The sequence below is a fragment of the Conger conger genome, chromosome 13, assembly GCF_963514075.1.
Source record: "Conger conger chromosome 13, fConCon1.1, whole genome shotgun sequence".
NCBI classification, from domain to species: domain Eukaryota; kingdom Metazoa; phylum Chordata; class Actinopteri; order Anguilliformes; family Congridae; genus Conger; species Conger conger.
In genome coordinates this window covers 16104733-16128635 of record NC_083772.1, presented here as the reverse complement: position 1 = coordinate 16128635, position 23903 = coordinate 16104733, and the positions used below count along the sequence as shown (strand labels likewise).

General features: G+C 41.1%; 1 protein-coding gene across 1 annotated transcript in view; it reads right to left on the bottom strand.

Annotated features, from left to right (window-relative positions):
• Positions 1 to 15006, bottom strand: part of lsamp (limbic system associated membrane protein) — an 883637-nt gene extending 868631 nt beyond the window's left edge. Inside the window, exon 1 of the mRNA XM_061216950.1 lies at positions 14735 to 15006. Within this exon, the coding sequence (XP_061072934.1) occupies positions 14735 to 14798 (64 nt within the window). The 5' untranslated portion in view covers positions 14799 to 15006. The remainder of the gene's footprint in view (positions 1 to 14734) is intronic.
• Between the last annotated feature and the right edge of the window lie 8897 nt (positions 15007 to 23903).

Sequence of the window (23903 nt, the reverse complement as noted above, 5' to 3'; positions counted from 1 at the left end):
ATGTACAAATGGCACCAAGAGCATTTCACATTCAACTATACAAAATATCAATACATCCCAAAACATCAATTACTGTAATAGTTGTATAGCATAGACTTTGTTGTACAGCATCAATTACATTAGAAAAAATGCCCACCCCAAAAAGGTTAAACAAATAAAAAACAATTTCAGTCATTTCATCAATAACTGTTACGTGTTTTCTGCTCAAGCAACAAATTCCAAAAAAGCATTGCCACATTCTCATTCCATTTTATTATAACTATCGCTATCCCTTATTTTATCATATTTCATGTGTTCTTAATTTCTTTCTGTGTAAAAGTAACAAAAAACTACTTTTTTCTTCATATAAGTGTCATGTTATTAACGGTGAAGCACATTGGCCAACAATTATTTGCAGGGACTGTGTCACAAAATGAATAAAGTTAAAGTAAAAAGAAAATCTTAAGAGTAGTTGTAAGCTTCTAATAGGGGGCTCCACACCTTTTCTAACAGCTTTTACAGGGAATATTCACTTTTCATCACCCTGTCTCATACTTACATAGACCACTGCACAGTGTACTTTTATGAAACTTTCTCATCCTTAGAACTAATGCTTTATTCATAAGCCTTTTTTCATCTGCATTGCACTGAATACAAATGCACAGAACAAAATAGACTTCACACACTGTTCTAGATTTGCTTCATTATTGGATAGGGATGCAAGGCTTGGACAAGTAAGAACATGTACTGTATAATACTTACTTCCCAATAATTTGTGTTAACCTCACATTTTGTAATGAAGTATCAAAAAGTTTGGACCTTGTGAAAAGTCCAATGTGAGATTATTTCAACAGTGGTTCCGACAGAGAAGTGAGATGTTCTTAAACTCCAATAAGAACATTTACTGCATGAATAAACATTGCTGCTTGATCACCGCATCAAAATATTCACATTAGTTATTTAGAAATAAAAGCAACAGCTGATTTATTATTTCGCTTTCCTCATCCAAAGCATCCATCCATCCATTATCTGAACCCGCTTATCCTAAACAGGGTCGCAGGGGGGCTGGAGCCTATCCCAGCATACATTGGGCGAAAGGCAGGAATACACCCTGGAAAGGTCGCCAGTCCATCGCAGGGCACACACACTACTCACTCACACACTCATACCTATGGGCAATTTAGACTCTCCAATCAGCCTAACCTGCATGTCTTTGGACTGTGGGAGGAAACTGGAGTACCCGGAGGAAACCCATGCAGACACGGGGAGAACATGCAAACTCCGCACAGAGAGGCCCCGGCCGACGGGGATTCGAACCCAGGACCTCCTTGCTGTGAGGCGCTCATCCAAAGCATACACTATATTCCCTGTAAAAAGCAGTGACACTAAGTTTACCAGGTCTGCTATAGACCTACAAATAATTGTATTTATCTCAGGTATTTGTACAGAACTACCTAGCAAACAGTGCTGTGATTGCCGATATAACCTGTGATTAGGTCCTCCTTCATCAGCTTGAGTGCGATACGTGAGGTTGCGGCCTTTCTGAAAAAGAACCTGACTAGCGCATTACTAAGGGCTGCCAGATAATAATAATAATTAATGGCGGTAAAAGCCGAATTCAACTCCCAGCCGGCAAAGTACTCCTCTGTGTGTCTTGGAGGAGGGAGAAGATAGGGCAAATGTGTGAACCCGGAACACATACCGCATTGCTATTTAAATACAACGGTACAAAATGAGGCACATGGTTCATCTGTATGTTTGTGCCAGACATAATTCTGCATATTGCCACTGCCACTGTAAGCATGAAAATGTTAAAATAGCTGAACAGGGGGTCAAACTTACCAATGCCAGAGAGGTGAGCCCTACTAAGGGGTCATGGCAGCCTGCCAGATACCGTATATGCTTGTTCTTTGAAGCTTGTTCCAGATTTGGTAGCGGGTAAGGGTGATCAGTATGGAATGCAATCTGATGGCTGTATGCTCTTTTAGAACCTGCCCATTTTATAGGAATTGAATATTATTGGTAATGTGGTCTAGTTGGGGAATTCGCTTTAGATCCTTTGGGGGAATTATCCATTGGTTTATCCATTGGGATGCCCAGCTATGTTCCAGCTGATTTACGGTTGGAAAATGGTTGCACTTCACTTAGCTATTTACCTTTAGCTTTACTCGGTGTACATTTGCTGGCCCGATGCTGCATTTTTCTCTCCAGGAGTGTGTGAGGCAATTCTAGGATTCCTGCGACCGTGACTTCTTCATAACTGCAGCTGGGGCCTCAGCCTTTGACTTCATGTAAATTTCACACACCTCACAGGTGAGGTCCATGATAAAGTATCCCCTATACTCTCTGACTTGCTCAGACATTGTTTGAATAGCAGAGAACCAGGTGGATGAAACCCCACCAGCCAATGACAAGTTGCTGATTTTGTCATGTAGGCTACAGCACAGTTATCCAGGTAACTCAATCCAGCTTTGTGAAAAGGATCCTTCAACCTTGGCTCAGGCAACTAAAAGGAGGAAACCAATGATCTTGCGAGATAGATACTTTTTTGTCGAGAACCAAATTTAATTCCCGAAATAAACATCAACAGGATAATGTTTAATAGACTGTTTGAACACATGTATGTTTTGCGCTTGTTTCTGATGATATAGCTTGGTGACGATGATGTTGTAAAAAAAGAAACAAGTGGCTGTTTTGGTTGTGAAGGTTAGAGCTTAATCTACCCACAATAATTCCACCCACCCTAAAGTCCTTCATCACACGCTTTTATCGCACAATGTGTTCCTGTGTCGCTCATTCAGTTGCAGAACATCATACCCAACACATTCTTACAAACTCCTTTTATTTCTTTACCAAATCCATTCTTTACGTTTGTTTTTTTTTGTTTTTTAAGAACACAGTGATTTTAAGCCCAAATTTAGGAACAGTTGAAGAAATTTAAAATCTATACACTGTGGCTTGGTCTCCAGTTTTTCTATGCAACCCGTGAAAATGGCTGTGGCAAGTGACAGTTTATCTTCCCTTCATTTGTACAGCTGCAGCTGCTCCACTTAATGTTTTCTAATGTAGTCAACTGACCAATAGAGACAACAGACCGGGACTATCCATTGTGTAAATACTCATATATATTGGTGTTATATGATCTTGTATCATACTGTGTGATTTTGCTCTTTATGCGTTTGCGGCTTTATATGGGCTCATGTAATGTGATTTTGCTGTATTATATTATTTTGCTGCATGATATACAAGTTGCCAGGCCTTATTCCCATTATATCTATTATAATCCCAATTCCATAGAAACACAAAGGAAACAGTGGAAAGATATGTTTGCAGAGCTAATAGCATAGCTTATAACTACACAGCTCCTTTTTTCCACAGGGGTATTACATTGCTTCAAGATTTTTTGCTGACTTTTTGTAACACTTTATGTTCATAAACTCCGAATAGAACACAGGGAAGCAGCCTCTTCCACCAGAAGCTCAATGATAGTTTTTCTCCTGAGGAATGTGGTTTATGACTATGGTTGCTTATTGATTATTACAGACACTAAAACACTTTCATTGATGTGAATTAGAGCAATATGTATAGAGAAAACAACAAATAACTGCACAATGTCCATGGGTTCGGAAGACCGTGTTAGCTCACAATGGTCTAAACACCTATTCACTCTGTTATGCGGGCTGAGCAGTATAAGCCCGCCCGGTTCTTGTTAGCAACAGCTTTCCCACCACAGTGTTACAGTAGAGCACTATTATAATGTCACTGTATGCTAAAATAGATCGCTTATGTGACTCGAACCAAATTTTTATGAAAACGGAAGGAATTAGACTTTACACATACACAAAAACCAAAGCTGATCTGGAAGTTTTTTTATTATTATTATTCATGGAAGTTGCACTGTTTGAAACATAATGAGCTAACTTCACATTCGGTTAATATATGCATCTGTATTTAGCCCACTAAGACAGCTTAATATAAATGTAACCTTGAGTGCTTAGCTGCTTCAAATCCCAAACTCCAGTCTAAAAGTTCACTGGGATGCTTTTTATGCTTTAAAAGCTTGTAAACATGCCTGGAGCAGCATACTCCATCATTTTATCAGAATTTAGACTGGGTATTCATGCTCTGACTAAAGGTCTTGAAAACATTCCAGATGGGAAACATTATTATGATACAGCAGCGAGCACTTAAGACTTTGTGACCATATTCCAGCCAATATTAATCGGCCATTCTGACCCCTGCAATAAGATGCAATTAATATTTTATGTTGCGTTAGTGCAACGCCATATTAATTTAGAGTACATCACTTTTAAATGTCCTCTAATGGAGATAAACTATGTGGTTGTTGCATATGACAGAATGGGCCTTGCAGACTTCTGCAGGTACCAGGGAGATAAGTACATTTCCTCGCTGCAGGTGTTGCATGTATTTTATGTGTGCATCTCTGCGCAGACACACACACACACACACACACACACACACACACACAGACACGCACAGACACAGACAGACACACACAGACACACACATACAGACAGACACAGACAGACACAGGAACACCTTACCTGTCTTTGGATATTTTCCCCATTTTTCTTTGAAGTGAAGTGAATGTGTACTTTCAAAAATATCCCTTTGAAGTGTGGTATGTGTCTGGCAAAAATAAACAGGTTTGGTTTGTATTCACATAACATGAGATCAGATTGTATTACTGGTGGACCGTCAAAACAAACCTTTGAAAACTTTAAAGGGACTTTACAGACTTCTAAGACATCCTCTAGACAAAACAGAGTGTGCCTCTAAATTAACCTAACTTCCAAACTCTGTCTGAAGGTGGAAATGTCCTGTGTCCACTTAATTTCACCATGCCCATCAAGTATTAATGATCTGCCCCTTGTATAAAAAAATACATTAAATCAAAATCCATGTGTATGGCACATTTTACAAGCATTTGTCACAATAAGCTGGACCACTGTATACTGTCCAATATGGGCCCTGCCATTCATCTTAAAGAGTAAAGATAAATAAAATACAATAAAATAAATTTGAAAAAAAGTAGAAAATAGGCGCCACTTTTCGTTTGGCAGCAGTGTGCTAGAACACACCTTAAATTGCAACTAGTCTGACAATCAGTGCATCAGTGAGCCTGGTGGTGAATGTATTAAAAGGAAAAGGTTGTAGAGCACTTTATGCAATTAAGAGAACATTTATTTTCATTATTAATTTACCAATCACAATCTTGTCCAAATGCTTTTACAGAATTACCCAGCACATTGCACTGTATGGAAGTGGGATTTGGGCTCCACTCAGTGAGTACTCCATTAAATGGGACACGGACCCAACAGAACCCCTACATGCAGAATTCTCAAGTTCAAATTTGGATGCACCTAAAATCAAGGGTCAAACTTTTAATTAAGTATTGCTAATAATGCCTTTATGAATTGTAAATAAAGCCTTCATAAATATGTCATAATGGACAAAAACAAAAATACCTCCTGGCTAAATGCATTTTGTTATAAAGGGTGACATAAAGTCTTTATTTTGGATGCTAGGAGTGGCATAACACATGACGTGACTTGTCATGAGCTTGATGTTGTGAAACTATTTAAATCTGCCCAAGGAAAACTGGTCCGCTCGACTCATGCTAATATGGTGATAAAAATCTCTCATATTAAAAATGTGCCAGACAACTCTGATAGCAAAGAGAAATTAGAGAGGGAGAGAGAGTGGGAGTGAACGAGAGAGAGAGAGAGAGAGAGTGTGTGAGAGAGAGAGAGAGAGAGAGAGAGAGAGAGAGAGAGAGAGAGAGAGAGAGAGAGAGAGAGAGAGAGAGAGAGAGAGAGAGAGAGCTTGGTTTGGAGATATGAACAAATCGGCCAACCAAACACGGTAGCAATGGACTTGGAAACAGAACTTCAAGCTCCTTATTTTAAAATACATTGATTATCTTTATTCTGGAAAAAGTGAGTGTTGAACAGAGAGAAGAAATTATCTAAATTGATAGATGCTGAAAACCTCTTCCTCTATACCTGCATTTTTGGTTTATCTCGAGCACAGTGCCACAAGTAGATGTAACAATCTTTTTTTTTTTTTTTTTTTTTTTTGAATCAAGCATATACAGATCTTGTATCCATCATGAACAATTGTGGATACTGTATTTACTTTATTCCTTTTGAGACAAAACATATTTTTTAACACTCATTAAACCAAGCCTATCTTGATGACACTTTTAAACATATTACACCTTTCATAGCGCTTCACTTCACAGCAGAGCAGGCAGACAGTATACTGACAGATCACAAGAGAAAAGGTATAGAAGCCAAAGCAGAACACCCAAACTGCATATTTTACACAGAAGTATTACTATCATGGAAGTGCATTAGAGCAGAAACTATTGCAGTACTTTATCCTTTCTCAGATTTTAAATAATAGTGTGGAAATATGATTGCTTACACTTGATTAGAATATAGATTGCTTTTTTGCAGAATAGAAGGACTTGCACTTTGTCCTGGCTTGCTTTAGGTGCCTACATTAAAATTCTCAAGTCAGTGAAGCATTCACCCGAATGTGCCTGTCCAGGATTTATTTTATCGTTTGATTTTTTGAAAAGCAGTAATTTGAGAGGAAGTGAATAACAGTTATCCAGTCAGGGCAGCACAGAGACACACCACACCTCCCACAGGTTTGCTTGTGTGTTCCGTCTTAGTGAAGGTGGGGGGTCTTACTCAGGCCCGCTAACTGTTGTGACGAATATAAACGGTTGTGGCAACCTTGTGACTCAGAAATCATGATCTTTGCGAGGTATCCACCTGTGAGCCCTAGACGTAGGAAGCAGAGCTTTGAGTTCAAGCCTGAGGGTCTGAATGTCTATCTGGTTTCTTGCTGTAAAGCTGCTGAATTATGAATTCTGTAATGAGGACATTGAACCTAACCGGAGCAACCTTCTCCCACCCTGTAGACTCCACTCTGGCAAACACAGATATTCTCCATCTTTCTCCTTCACTCTCATATGCAGACACACATACTGCACACGCACACACACAGACACATACACACACACACACACACACAAATGCCCAGTCTTGCATTTTTTCTTCATGCATTTTTCTAATGATGCCTTCGTTTCTGTAACACAAGGAAAAAGTGGTTGGCCAATATCCCTTTCATTATGCTCTGCTTTGATTAAAATTCTTAAATAACTTTAACACCCCACCACCACCACTACCACCCAACCCTCCAGGGATAATGGCCGAGCCAATTATCACCAGATTTGGCCACTTCTCCCGAGTTTTCCAAAGGAGTGAGTGCAGTTTCTGTTGTGTGACAACATCGGTCCCAGTGCAAGAGGGGAGGTCTCAAAGGACCCCATTTTCCCAACACAAGTTCTCACTCAGCATTCTCTGTATATCGCTATCCATTTTGATGTTTTTTTTTTATTAGCATTGTGCGGAAGTTTTACAGTGATGCAATTATCTGATGCAGTCATGGAAATAGAAAAGAAAAGAAAGAAAAGACCAGGCCCTCATGCGTATGGTGCCCTGTGCCAAAGCCATGCTGGATCCTGACGGATAAGGGATGTGAATGAATCATGTTACGTACAACAAAGTGCATACCCATAACCAGGGATAAGTGCGCTGAAAGACCCTAGATGGAAGTACAATTTCAACTGCTACCTGTACAACAAAGATAAGGACCAGGGCCTATTTGAATCTTTTTTCTTTTCTTTTCTTTTAAACAAACAAACAAACAACAAAGCAAAAGTGACCAAACTTAACTATCCAAACACTGCTTACCTAGCCAACTAAAAATACCGATACACAAAGTAAATCACAGAAAGACAACAATTAAGGTTTACAGGGAGGTAGGGAGGGACGGGGAGAGGTGCTGCTTGAAGAGGTGCGTCTTCAGTTTGCAGTTTGAAGGTGGGGAGAGATTCTACAGTTCTGACCTCAACGGGGAGTTCATTCCACCACCGTGGAGCCAGAACAGACAGTAGTCGTGAGCGTGAGGTGGAGGTTCGGAGAGGGGAAGGTGCCAAGCGGCCAGTGGAGGCTGAATGAAGAGGTCTGGCAGGGGTGTAGGATCTGATGATTTTTTGGAGGTAAGCTGGGGAAGACCCCTTAACTGCTTGGAAGGCTAGCACCAATGTTTTGAATTTGATGCGAGCCATGACAGGCAGCCAGTGGATGGAAGTAAGCAGGGGGGTGACGTGTGAGTATTTGGGAAGGTTGAAGACCAGACGAGCTGCTGCATTCTGGATAAGTTGGAGGGGTCTGATGGTGGACGCTGGGAGACAAGCCAAGAGGGAATTGCAGTGATCACAGGGCCAAGGGAACGAGTGTAAAGAGAAAAAAGAAGTGGGCCTAGGACTGAGCCCTGGGGAACTCCTGTGGCAAGGGGCCGAGGTGTCAATACCGTACCAGCCCAGGCAACCTGGAAGGAGCGATCAGAGATGTAGGACTCGATCCAGTCCAGGGCTGTGCCATAGATGCCCGTTGCTGACAGGGCAGACAGGAGGATGGAGTGATCCACAGTGTCAAGGGCAGCAGAGAGATCTAGAAGAATGAGGACAGAGGAGAGGGAGGCTGCTCGTGCGGCATGGAGTGATTCACTGACGGAGAGGAGCACGGTCTCTGTCGAGTGGCCCGATCTGAAGCCAGACTGATGGAGGTCTAGCAGGTTGTTGTTAGAAAAGAAAGAAGAAAGTTGAGTAGAAGCGGCTCGTTCTATGGTTTTAGAAAGAAAAGGAAGAAAAGATACCGGGCGGTAGTTCTGGATGATGGAGGGATCCAGAGTAGGCATTTTTAGCAGCGGAGTGATGTGGGCCCTCTTGGAGGATGCTGGAAAACAGCCAGAAGACAGAGAGGAGTTGACAAGGGAGGTGACAAATGGGAGAATGTCAGGTGTGATAGTCTGGAGAAGAGAAGAGGGGATAGGGTCAAGGGCACAGGTTGTAGGGCGGTGGGAGAGCAGGAGTTGAGAGACAGTCTGTAAGGGGGGAGAAAGTGGAAAAGGAAGGGATGAGCCTAGAGGGGGGGAAGGGCACAGAGAGGGGGCGGTGGTTGTAAAGGATCTGCGGATGTCTGTGACCTTCTCATCGAAAAAATCAGCAAAGTCATCAGCAGCGAAGGAGGACTGAGGTGGAGGAGGCAGTGCGTTGAGAAGAGAGGAGAAAATAGAGAACAGTTTCCGCGGGTTAGAAGTAGAGTTCTGAATTTGTGTTTGATAGTATTTTGCTTTGGCGGCAGTGACAGCGGAAGAGAATGCCGCCAGGAGAGACTGGTAAGTTGCGAGGTCTGAAGGGTCTTTGGATTTTCATCATTTCCTCTCCGCTGCGCGGAGGCTGGCCCTGGAGGTATACATGCACACATGCACAAACTATAACACCCCCGCCACCATGTTTCACAAATGGGCGGGCGCTTTGGTGCTTGGGAAGTTCCTTTTAGCCTCCATACTTTGCTCTAGCCATCACTCTGATACAAGTCAATCTTGGTCTCAACTGATCACAAGAACTCTACAGGCTCTTTTCAGTACTACTTAGCAAATGGTACTGGCCCAACCTGTTTTTGCAACTAACCAGTATTTTGCATCTTGCAGTGTAGCTTATATAGACCTATTTGTGCAGATAAAGTCTTTAGTGGACAGTACACCATGTCCACACCTGCCTCCTGAAGAGTGGTTCTGATCTGTCAAACAGGTGTTTGGGGGGTTCTTAATTGTGGTGAGAAATCTTCAGTCACAAACTGTTGAGGTCCGATCAGCCCCTTTGCAATTACTGAGCTCACCAGTGCTTTCTTTCTTCTCTCTTTGTAAGCATATTGCTTGGCGTATGTCACTGACTGTTTTTTTAATTCATTTCTCAGCTTCATAATGGCTTCCTTGACCGTCATTGGCACACGTCTGGACCCCATGTTGACAAACAGCAATAACAGACTCCACAGGCAATCAAAAGTCTAAAATCAAGACTTGATACTGAAAGCTCTCTTATGCATGCACCATGGAAGCGATTCAATAATCAGAAACAGCTGAAAAGTCCAATAACTTTTGGTCCTCGAAAATGGGGGAATTATGTATAAAAACAAATGCATTTCCTACACATATCACCCAAAAGTGACTTTTGCTTCATAGTCATCATTCCATTTCAAATGCAATGTGCTGGAGTACAGAGCCAAAAGAACAGAAATTGTACCATTGTCCAATACTTACAGGCTGCAATATAGTATGCCTATCCTGGTCAGTGCTCCTACAACATCAAGCTGTATTGCAAGTAAATACATAAGTAATAATGGGCATGTGTTATTAGCTTGCAGTATATTAATCATGTTTGTCTCAGCACAGCTTTTATAAACTCAGACATTACAAGTAGATGTCAGTGGCTTTAAAACCCATTAGCCTGAAAGAGAACCTCTGACCCTGAAAGGCAGTTCTCACAGACTGCACACAGCATCTAACCCCTCCCCATGCATTACACAACACATAGACCATTCATGCACATTTACACCCAGAGCACATTCAGGTGCCTGTGCGGTGTCTGATCCTGGCAAAAGCTGTGCTCTTTCTCCCAGCATCACACTTCATATTCGTGACTCTACCTGGTTTATCTTTGGGTTGGCATCCACTGCACAGAGGTCAATTTAAATATTCTGTTCCTTCTGCTCTGGAAGTATTTGGCTTGAGAAGTGTTTTTTTAGGCTAAGGTATGCTGCATGACCAGGAGTGTGCAGTTGGTGTCACAAAGACTGCAGTTAATATACTGCCAGACCCCACCACTGGAAGTCTCTTCAATGAGCTCTATTTTCTTTTCCTTGCAGAGAACATTGAACGTCAGTTGTCTATTCCTTTTTAAAGTATCAAAGGTTTTTTTGTCTCCCAACTGAGGTCATCATGCTGGGACATTTTTATTTTATTTTTATTTTTCACCATCTGATTTCATCCACACCTCATGACTCCTAGGGTGGAATTGTGAAACCCCAATTCCCCAAAAACATCATTACGGAAAAAAGTAATAATAAGAATAAAAATTACTAATGGCTTTTGAGGTACTGTGAAAGGGAGCCGCATTAAAGTGAAATTCAAAACTGAAAATCCATCCACAAATGTGATTCCGTGCATTTCAAAGCCATTCCATGAATGTCATTCAGGGTATTTCCAGGAACACTTCACCAATTTTTTTTGAAGACATTCTTCTCAAATTTTTTTTTTTTTTGTTATTCCGAAGAGAATTTTACTCATGTTCAAGAGACTACAGGGGAATCAGAAGGGTTCTTGGTCAGATCTCTGATTACCCAGGTATGTACCATAGAGTTCCAATGACAAATATATTTTGTTTTGTTCATGTCATGAAAGCATTAAAAGTATATGACAGCTTCAGGAATGTTACAACTTTTAGAAAGACATGATAGCACTAGGTTTACTGAGAAAATAACAACACTTCTAAACAATAAACAGTACTTATCCAGAGAGTATTATTTAATCACACTTGTCTATGTCACTGTGTGGGATGTGATCACTGCACAGCCCACGGTTTTCATTTAAATTATTATTATTATTATTGTTATTATTATTATTATTACTTTTATTTTCATGCCTTTCATGGTCTGGGGAGTTGGTGTAGGATGCTATAGAATAACAGGCTCCAAGTGCTTAATACAATAAACTCACTAATCCTGTGGAGTGCATGGAGTAAACAGGATCTGAGCTGCCAGAGTGCTGGAGGACTCAAACACACACACACACACACACACACACACACACACACACATTCACACACACACACACACACACACACACACCGTTTCTAGGCCGAAAAGTACAATGGCTCACAGCTGGTCTTATCCAGCCCCATGGCACTAATGGAAATTTCCGTGGGTGGGGTGGAGAAAGGGTCTTCTCTGAGCCGTAGCGAACTCCGGAGCCAGGCGTCGCCGGGAAGGCTACGCTACGCTAAGCTACGCGTGCTGTGCTGTGCTGCTCCGGTCTGTCGTTCCTTTCTCTTTCTCCTCAGGCATGGCAGACGCCGCACCCTCCCCCCAAACCCATCCCCAATGACATCATTCCGAGAGCTCAACCCCTGCCGTCGTGCTCTCTCGCAACAGGGGTATCATCCGGGATGGAAGAGCCAAGACACGGACAAGCCACCGCACTGAAACGGGTGTGGAGGGACCCGTTTCAATAAACACACACCCAGTATGCAGGCGAGACTACCTGCCTGGAGCCCGGCAAGCATCTCTCTGTGAGCGCAGGCAAGCCAATTCTGTTGCTCAATGAACTCACCAACCCGTGTTTGTGAAGACAGGAAGTACCATTTGATTTAATTGCGTTTAAAAACATTTAACTGGCTAAATTAAAGCTAAATCCAGCCCAATATTAAATTTTCATTGAAGATACCCCAACTGCACAAATGTCTGTGTCTCTCTGGCCAAGGAAATGATCTGAGCAGTGCTGGAGCTGGCATGCAGCTGACTTTGAGCTTTAGAGTGACGGATATGCCCACCGTTTATTTTTAGTATGCCTACATGGCAGTTATTCTCACGCTCCCAGAAGCCCATTTTGCATTGACCAACACATGAAAGGAGATTATTTTGCAGAACCGCTGAAAATCTATTTAATCCTCACCCTCTGTCCTTATCTGCTGTCCCTGCCGTGTTCTCCATAGCATAATTGACTAAATGTCTTTTTTCTCTCCCCACTCTCCCGTGATGCATGGCACAGTTACCAGCTCGACATCTTCTGGCCGTATGGCCCCGTCCCCGGTTTGAAAAGCGCGCAGCGTGAGGTGGTGTCAAGCCCAACCCGGAATGATGTGATTCATATGGCTTGGGCCTGACCCGCTCCACTCATCAATCTCGTTAGTCTAATTTTATGAATCTGGACCCAGCTGTGTGCGCTGCCATCGCAGAAGTGGCACACGTGCGCTGGAAGGGCAGACTGGCCCAAGGGCATTCCCCCCACTGCTGGCCTGGCTGCGATACGCCACATCACCGCACGGCTGGGTAGGGCTGCTGGAGGGCTGGAGGACGCAGAGCCCATGGAGTAATTAACACGGCGGACATTTCTCCGCTTGTTTTTCATATTTCTAACGTCTGCTCATCCTGCCTAAGCGAATTTGTTTCAGAAATGGAACGCAACTGAAAGTGTAATGAGGACAGGAGGTACAAGCAGGGTGGAGCCCATGCCAAGGCACCCTGTGACAGCGGGGTTAAGGGTCACGCATCCTGGTGTGAAGAGGCTGTGCTTTGGATGAGTCCACATCAGTATTCACATGTAATATAAGCACTGCAAATGATCCCCTGTAATGGAGCCATGCTCAACATAACACAAATAACAGAAACAGGACACTTGGCAGGGACACATTTTACATAATAATAATAATAATAATAATAATAATAATAATAATAATAATAATGTGTAACTCTACTGATCCTGCAAAACTTAATAGAAAACACATAAGCCATGCAGGATAAGACATGCCGACATGTTAAATCAATTAAGTTGTCTGCATTAACATGGACAGAATGTTATTGCTTTAGGTTGTAACTCAAAGGTACAATCAAAGGAGAATGTGCCCTTAAATGAGAACAGTGTCCCACAAAAGCAGTGTCCCCCCACCTTTTCAGTTCACTTCCACTGCAAACTTTAAATTTAAATTACTGTATTGTTTCAGACACTTCACTCACGGGTCTTCTCCCTGCTTTATTAGTGGTGCTACATGACAAAAAGAAAATGGGTGTCGATTATTTGGCTCAAGTAGTGATGGGGGAATACCAATAGGATGAAGGGGGATTGAGAGCCGCTCCGTCAGCACTGCGAGCGCGCTCGCTACCTCACTGGCAAAGCGTCTTGGTTGTATAATATCGAGCTGCATGGAAGAAGCTCCAATACGACTGACGTCAACCTTCTTCAAAGCGTGACCTCTGCAATACAGCGACTAGCCGTATTCATTAAGTTTTCACTCCTGTTAGTTAACTCGGTTATGTTAGGTTGTGCGTTACCGGAACCTGGGAACATTTAACTGAATTTGGGTTTACATGCGGCTATCTGAATGTATCCCTAAACAATATAAGAAAAGCTATTACAAAGTTCATTGATCGAGCAGCATTTAAAAGCATACTAACCAGCAGCATGGTGTGTACTCTGGCAATAATGATATCTCCAAATTTGGGGTTTTGAGCCTCTGCTCAATAACTTTACATTAAAGCTTCGTTTAACTGCTCGACGGACAGAACAGTGGTGGCCAAACCATCACAGCCAATTAGCAAGGAAGTTACTGGAAATACGGAGCGTATAAACTACGTACCCCATACAGCCACTGAAGGAAGCCCCTCCTCGTCACTGTAACCATGTCACTAATGTAATAATTTTTTTTAACTAGTACCTTCGATCATTTTATTGCGCGCAACAAAGTAAGAGACAGTGAAATAATTGTCTGTAATAGTTTGCATTCATTTAAGTGTTCAACTTCAACCACTTAAATTGACGACTATTTTCCTGAGTACTATCTGCGCAGAAAACCTATGAGAAATGATAAAGTTCTTAAAAGAGGGCGATAAGATCGCGCTGCTGGGAGTACGCATTTATTAAGGGATGCTGCAGCGTCAGCCTGTCACCTGAAAATAAAACTGCGCCTTCATTACTTCAGAATATGCAAAGCTTGTTAAGAAGAAACCGGAGTTTTCAGTCCGGATACGCGCTTCCTGAGCACTTTCGTATTGGAAATGGTTCATAACTGAAACGATACCAAATATGTCGTTGCGCCTACCTTGAAATCCAAAGATGAAAACGAATCCTAGGATCCAAATGCTGTGTATCCAGTAGCAATTCATGTCGTCCTCTTCTGGTCTTCTGTCAGGTTCTCCCGATATCGCACAATATAGTTTTCTTTAGGTCTCCTGCGAGGCTTTATTTCGTCAACTGGAGCTGTCGTCTTCTTTCTCCTCGTAGAACCGTCGCAAGCGTATGGTTCCAACGCTCTGTCCCAATGCTGCGGCGCACTACAAACTCGAGGGTTGGGATGAGGGGGAAGAGCAGCGCTTTTGCAATCACAGCCACTCGAGAAGCTGGCTTTCACTTTCACCGCTTGTTCATCGCTGCCACCTAGCGGTGCGACAAAAATAGTATTTCAGGCTGGACAGCTCCTGGCTGCGGAGAGAATGTTGATCAATTCCGGATGAACTATTCCATAAATATACTGCAGAACAAATGAAATACATTTCCGTGACGGGTGATGCCACCTGCTTTCAGGCATCTCGACTCATTACGTGGGTTGGTTGAACCGAAGATGTGGTAAACAGAATACTTTACATGCACAACTTAACTGTCCATATGGTGTTATTGTGGACAGTAAGTACGGCTGGTGAATTTTGAAAGAATCCTCCCCCCATCTGTATCTTGTATAATCATATTCGGCTGGAGGCCTTGTATTGGTTTTAATAGCATGTCATCCCGTTAATAAATACGCGCCGTAAAACAAGTAATAAAATAATACGTGCGCATTAATTATAAAAGGTTTTTCAATGCAGTGCCACATAAGGACAACGTGCTTCCAATGCCAATGAGAGACCAGGTTGTACGAAAACTTTAACGAGTTTAAAAATAAATGGCTACCAAACGGCATTCCAAATGCAAGCCTGTAGTCAGAATTCTGAAATTGTTGATAAGTGGGATTGCGTGCAAAAATAGGCTAAATAAAATGAACACGCGCAGAAAGAAGACTTTGTAAGAGACTGTTGCAGAAAACAATGCATCTGAACGCGAACAGAACATGCATTTATTCGTTGAGCATGGGCAAGCGGGTTTCAACGGTTTCAGATGACGCAACAGTTGTCCGATCTCAAGTCTGAACCAAAGGGTGGAACTAACAAAATGTGACAAAAATATAGCCATTGCTTTCACCGTGCTATGACTGTGTGTACATTTTAAAATAACATACAAAAGAGATTTAAAACGTGGAAGTGAAACTGGTTAAAACACCGCTGCCATCGTAGCTCCAAGGTAACGCTTGCAGTGTATTTTAAAAAAAACTCAGGAAAACGGTTTCATGTTCAGGGATGAATGGGATTCCATTGCTTTTGGGAAATGGAGCTTTTTTGGTAATCAAAGAGCGCCAAAAAAAAAAAAAAAAAAAGACAAAGAAAAACAAATGCAGGAATTTTGTCAACAGCACTGGCAGCAGGAACCATGTACCAAGACTTCATTCTGCATGACAAGTGGCACTTGTGACAAATCCTGGGCAAGGAAATATGAGCATTGTATACCATTTATTTCAGTAACTATACTAAAAAGTTGGGGGCACCAATCTTCAGCGTTTTTTTTTCTTTTCTTTTTTTTAAATCAGTATAAGACAAAAGCCTACTGTACTGTACAAACCATGTCTCTACGAGACTAAACATACAACCACCACTTGGCAGCACTCGGGCACGGGCTGCAAAGAAATCTTTGGAATACTAATACTGACATCTTAAAAGGGACTATTTTACTCAGCTGAAGGCTGAGGGGGGAGGGGGTAGGAGGCTCTGTGGTGGAGAGGAGGGGGGCACGCGGTCTAATAGATGTGAGGGCAGAGTGAAGGGAAAAAAGCCTAACAGCATTCGGAAGGGGGAGAGAGGACATTGAACTGGAGCACCTGGGTGTTTTTGCTCTTCTATATTTCTGCGCTCTCCTTTCTCCCTCATACCTGCCAAACATACCCGTTCTCTCCCAGCCTCTTCCGTGTCCACAGCTGACAGCACCTAAGGCTAATCCAGACAAATCCAGTGAAATCCGCCAGTGCAACACCTCTGCTTTGCTTTTTGATCAAGTGGGGTTTTTTATTCTTCTTCTTTGCTTCACTTTCAGCCTGGTATTTGATCTACTGTATGTACTCAAATATCACAGATGAAAACAATAGCTGAATGCACCGATGTGGCAGGTTTCATTTGGTCTCTACAGGGGGGATCTGCTATAAATTCCAGGTTGCTTCACCCTCAACACCAAACTACACATTTAAGCAAGGTTTTATGCCACCGAAATGAAGGAAAAACTAGGTGTGGTAATATGAAATAATTGGTTTGAATGTTTTCCTGAATACCACACTACTTTACTCCTACTCCAGCCAATCTCCATCACAGTTAGACTGAAAGAGAGAGAAAGAGGTCCTTGTTTTTTCTGATATTTTGTATCATACTAAAAAAACCCTCCCTACAAAACCCAACCACACCTTCCATGATGTTTACTTCAATTCACTTTAAGCTGTGATTTATGTCAATCATGTTACAAACATATCATGAGCAATTCCTTTCTAGAAAAGGAATTCCAGCTACTGATACAATTAAATACAGAATGGAAATGTAGGCCTACATTACAAAACATTTAACATTTTAATGGCAGAAAAACAGCCACATTTCAAATCATGCCCAACTACTTTAAAGGTACAATAGGTAAGATGCTTGTGTTAAAACATTGTTACAAGACCATTGTAAATCCCTCTCTATCATTGAAAAAGGCTCACTGACCCTCGGCCTGTGTTTATAGTCCTTAAATTCGGGTTTCAAAATATGCAGTTGACGGGCCGGCACTCTGTACCAAAACATTGTATAGCTGTACAATAATTCAAGCTCATTGGTCGAAAATGGATTCTAACTGCCACAGCTAATGGCGTTTCAACGTCAGCGCATTCACAGAGAAGGGGTTGGGATAAACAGTGTTGTGGTTTGAGCATGTTTGTTGCTGTATTTCCTCTCTTACCCATTAGAAGTCTGAAATTACCTATTGTGCCTTTAAAGGGAATGTACTACACACTGACAGCACGGCAAGGACACCCCGATATCACATTGCCAGAACATTGGTAAACAAAAGCAGTTCCCATGAGGCATGAAGGTTACAATTCTAGGTCCACTGCATAGGTAGACTTGGACAATAAAATGCAATAATGACTCATAACATAGTTATTGCCAGCTCTCAGTAAACAGTTCCAAGCATTATGATGACATATAATGTATTTATTAGTGGGCATCAGTAAACTGTTTCAAACATTCTACTGACACTGCCGTTATTAGCTGGCAGTAAACGATTCCAAGCATTCCAGTTTTGTTATCACATGAGAGATTAGTTCTTTGACTTTAGAGAGTTGTAATGTAGTTAACTGCAATGTTTTACTGATATTGTTTTTAATGCTTTAGGCATGACTCCAGTCTGTGTGTATAATATATAAAAATAATTGGAGTTTGAAATTCAACTACCCTTCTGGAATGAAGTCATTGAACAACATTTCACTTAAAACATGATTTCCAAAATGCAAGACATTTTAAACGCCTTTACTTTGTGAGTTTCACCTTATTATTGTAATTTGTTCTTAGTATTATTATTTAACAAAAATTAAAAGAACAAACACCATTTTCAGCCCAACTCAGACAGCCTGGTTTTTCAGGGGGGTCCTGTCTTCAGAGTGAAGAGAAGGAAAGTGTGAATCAGGAACAAGGACAAAAGGGGAAAGTGAGTTACAACAAAAAAATAAGAAGAAGAAAGTAATGAGTATCTATGAGAGAAGAAAAGGAAATATAATATAATATTGAATAAAATTAGAATTAATATTAAATTGGTGGGTGGGTTGAAGAGTGCAAATTGTTCCAGACGAAAGTTTATTTAGAATTTGGTAACGGTTTCATGCCTGATAAGGTACAATAGTTCAATCGTTTTCAAAACTGAGGGAATTTGAGATCTGCAGTACTATACAACAATGTATCCATGGTGTTGCAGATGAATGTATTTTATGGACTGCATTATAAGACCAAATAACGGGATCCAGGGTATCTTTTATAAGACCAGACCGATAGGACGTGATGGAAGAAATAATCGTTAAGTTTAGGTCTAAGAGGCTGAAAGGGTAAGATAATAATTGTCTTAAAAATATATTGTTTTATGGGGTTAAAAAGTCTGATGAATGTCAAGAATACACTGTATATATTTGTACTGATGAGTAACTTCAAGCTATGATTAGAGATGAGGTGCAGAAAACTGCCTGAGTGGAGAGTGGAAAAACATACATTCAATTTTCTTGACATTTAAAGTCAGATGATTATTTTTGAGCCAGGAGTGGACGGTTTTCATGTCATTGTTGAGTTTTGTAGTGATTTGTGTAGGGGTCAATAATATATATATAGGAAAAGGCAAGGGCCCTAACAAAGAGCCTTGTGGGACTCCAAGAGAGCAGAGGAATACGTTTGAGTGAGTTGTGGCTATTTTTGCTGCCTGGTATTTATTTGGGAGGTATGATATCATCTGCTGCTTCCACTTTGATTGTATGTTAAAATATTGTAGTTTTGATACAAAGAGTATGTGGTTCACAGTGTTGAATGCTTTCCTAAAATCAAATCTTTGATTATGGTCATCTTGTCATTGAGACAAAGCGGGTGTATTCAGTGAAGATCAAACTAACAGATAAAGTTAAGCATTTATCTCAGAATCCAAATTGCCAGTTGTTCAGAAGTTGACTTTCAATGTACCTTGTGAGATGTATTAAAACATTTTTCTCCAGCACCTTTGAAAGAACAGGCAATATTCTGATGAGTATATGTATAATTACGTAGTAACTGCGCATCATCAGATTAAAAACTGAAGAAATGAAGGCACATTTCCAATACTGAGAAAAAATTGATTTCTGAACGCAAAAGTTAATCAGCTGATGAAATAATTGGAGGAAAACATCATTTTAAGAACACTGTTGTTTAACCATGGATGTCCTTGGCTTTAGAATTGTTCAGTGATGTTCTTTTGAACCATTCTTTTACAAGCTCAAGAACAGAAGGGAGAGGTTAGATGCTGGATCTTTCACCATTGATGCTTACGTTTGTTATTGTTGGTTTGCAAGCAAGTGCATATGTGGAAAGGTTGTGAATCTCGAACCCTTCTTTAGAACAATGGTATATGTGTAGAAAGGTAAATGTGCAGAAATGCATATATTTATAATGTTGAATATGTGACACAGAAATTACAAAATACATTACAACTATGTTACAAGGCAATTCGAATAAAATCTAATCCGTTAAATCCGAATTCATGAACAGTCGCATTAGAGTGAGAAAACCTCTTTGGTTGCCTCGACAGTGTGGCACGATTACACCTCATTAAACCATGGCTTGGAAAGGATTGCCCAGGCACCACATCACTCCTTTTAACCAATTCAATTTCCCTTCTACCCTCAATAGTGGCATTGACGAAATGATCAATACCGTTTTCACATCAGAGGAAGGGAGTCAGGCAAATGAACACATTCCCACAGCCTCATCCCGATAGGAGAGATTGGTTTCCACCATTTATGGCCGAGCCCATAGCTACAGGCCTCAGAAGATTATCGGAGTTCAGGTCCTGTTCTTTCTTTGTTAAAGACATGTCATGTTTAGTCTGAAACTAAAGCGCTGTAATGCGCCATCATTAAGACCAGCACCTGGAAAGCACATTACATGATTTTACAGTGAGATGACACTGCGCTCCGTTCCATTGACCACATAATTATGCATCTTAACCAGGGGGACACAACTCCAGTCCTGGAGAGCCAAGCTGCATGCTGCTTTTTGTGCCAACCAAATACCTTGTTCTCATTTTCAGGCAGCTGTATAAACTACCCTGGTTCACTTCTGTATTTGAAAACAATAAAAGGATGCACCTGCTTTAGGTGCAAAAAATAACAGGGCCATAGATAAAGGGGACTACTAAGCTGGGGAATGAAACCCTTGACTGCATGGCAAAACCAGCATAGGGGTTAAAATGTGCCCCACTAACCCTGCCACATTGCCCTAAAGGGACTCAAATATTATTGAGAAAAAACACTAAAGCAGTGCTGTAGGACTATTTATAAATGACACGCCAAAAAACATGCTGGCGCTGATATAACAGTGCCCATGGGGAGCACAGTTACGGGATGCTAGTAACCAGTAAAGGGATGCTACATTGACCTTTAGGCATCAACAATGCAGTCGCTCAGCATCAGCAAACAGTGTGAGCAGGTTGGATTAAATCTACCTTTCAATCTACATTACATGAATGAATGCAACAATTTTGTTCCTTCTTCATGTTTGTCCTGACACACTAACTTTGCTCATCACCTAACTTATGGTGGTAATCAGAAGAGTGGGTGGCCTGTAGTGTAGTGGTTAAGGTACACGACTGAGACGCGCAAGGTCAGTGGTTTGATCCCCGGTGTTACAACAGTAGTGAGTATGCACCCCAACTCTTTAGGACTATTTTCATTGTTCAGGTTTTGCTTTGAAATAAAAGCAATCCAATTCTTCAATGCCAATTCAATGTTTTGAATTCCTTGGAGAGGAGCTCTCTAAACAGATTAATGTTACATGCCATATTACCATATGGAATATTAGTCTGGGTATGTGAAAGAGATTCCAGAAAAAAGTATTGTACATAACATTGTCATACTCATAAATATACTGAATTCCCCGGGATGGATGAAATTGGAATCCGTTTAATGTCTCTTTGAATGAGGGTTATCTGAATTGCATGTTGGGTTGACGGGCCGGCACTCTGTTGTGCTAATTTGTAAGAATCAGATGAAGCCCAAGTGCTCTTATCTGCAGTGAATACACAAACTCTAGAATGCTTGCATTAGTAATAAATACAGAAGCCCTAGAATGCTTTCAATAGCCATGAATACTGAACCTCTAAAATCCTGCCTCAACAACTGTGACTACTCAACCTCTACAATCCTGCTTCAAAAGCCTGAATTCTGAACCTCTATAATGCTCCCTCAGGGCAACATTTAATTGGCTTTTCAAGGTACGTTTCAGTACCTTGAGGACTTGGTGGCAAAACCATTGTTATCTTGTGTTTCGGATAACCTTAATGCCAACGCCTCCACCAGTTTAAGAGTTTGCTAAAGAAACCGTGTTGTGACTGTGTAAAACAGGTAGGATGACAATGCTAACTGAAAACTAGCACATCAAAAAAAACGTCTTCAAAAAACACAGGAATAAGGATACATTCTCCTCAGCCACCTCTCCCCATTTGGCCCAAACTCACAAGCCCACCACATTTCCTGAGAGACTGAACCGTGAGCAGCTGCTCAGACATTCTGCCAGCTTATGTGAAGGCGGTTCTAACCTCAACAGCAAATGATGATGCAGCGAGTGTCTTATTGCCGCCTCGTGTTACTGTCTAAATGATGTTCACCAGAGCTGCATACCACGTGCAAATGATGTTTGTAGCAGTCTGGTGAGTCATTACAAAAACCCACAGCTTAACAGACCTGTGACTGCTAACACTTTATCTGTATAACCAGTGGATATTCAAGGAGTTCTGACCACAAGAGTAAAACTAGTACCTGCTACAGGATGAGGTCATTGATCTGCCTTTGTTCACAGGACAGTGAGGCCACACTGTTACTGTTATCTGTGAACTGAAGCTGAAAGTTGTCATTTTGAGAATGAGAACATGTACATTACATCTGCAGAACTGTGAGGTAATCCGTAGGGATGACCCTGAAGTAGTATGCAGAGTTTTACAGCGGAGGTGTTGCTGGAATTCAAGCATTACAGGGACAATTTTGCAACTCATACAGTAGTACAGAAATGAGTTAAATCTAAGCTAACACCCAAGTTCACCAGTGACAATAAACTAATGCTGATGAATACACACTATTTTTCATAATTTTAGAGAGGAAAAGCATAGTTACTGTTGCTTATGTACTATAGCAATCCCTGTTATTCTCACAAAAATCAAATGGGCTTTAATTTCCTGTCGAATATGCTGCTTGTATGTGGTTACAGTAGCTCGCTCAATGCTTGTTTGTGATCTGTTCCATGTTCTCTGACTACTATTCATAATATTCATTTCAATGTTTGATATCCAGGGAGCTTGTGTGCCTTCAGATAATATAGGCGATGCAGAGTTCTGCCATTGATTAAAACATTGGGACATCAGCTACAAACATACATAATATACAAAAACACAAACTAGTCAGTTTGAAGCAATGATATAATTTGCTTCCTGACCACTAAAGACAATGGGCCTCTCGTACAAACAGATTTGTTCTTAAATCAAGTGATTTGAGAGAACTTGGTCCATTCGCCAAATTTCACTTTAGAATTAGGTGAACAACATTTATGAGTGGCTGTACAAGTCATGTAAACAAGAGCCTTACAGTGCATGTCATGTCCTTGCATGAGGCCGAATGTTTGTAGTTTTTTCTAGGCTATCCTGCTTGCTGTGATTTCTAAACAGTGTGAAATGGTGGAAACCAATCTCTCTTATTGGGATGAGGCTGTGGGAATGTGTTCATAACTTAAAAGATGGATGTAAATAAGCCAAAAACATTCGCATTCATATACAGTATAGACTACCCTCAGTAATCACTTATAGTTATCAAAATAATTACAGTGCGGTCTGAGACCACAAGTGAAAATTATGTTACTTAGCATTCTTTTCTCATTTAATACAAAAAGGAGCAGGTGAGGATGATTTTCAATGTGATTCATAATTAATCAAACTGCAGCCTGGGATACAGTTAAAACACATTTCTGTATTTTATATGGTAAAAATTAGTCGAATACCAAAAGATTTCAATGTTTTCCAAGCAGTTTGGGCTTAATGGCTTGTTCTATTCTAAATGGCTGTCTTGGAATGGAAAGCCTCCAAACCCCTGTAGAGACTGGTTAAGTAACACACTAAATAAAACACCCAGCCACACTAAATGGCTAGGGCTTCAGTGTTTGTAGAGTACTATCTTTGTTAAGCAATATTTAAACTAATGTGACAGTCCGCAGCATGCCTCTATAGCCATTAGCATCCGTCCCCATCACTCCAAAATGCAGGCAATTCTTTCCTCTTCTACAGCACCAAAGGCAATCATTTTTTCAGGTTTCCTTCAAAGCTGTGCAAAGATTTTCAGCTATTACAGACAGAAAGACAGATAGATGGATAGGAAGAAAAACAGTCACAAAGGG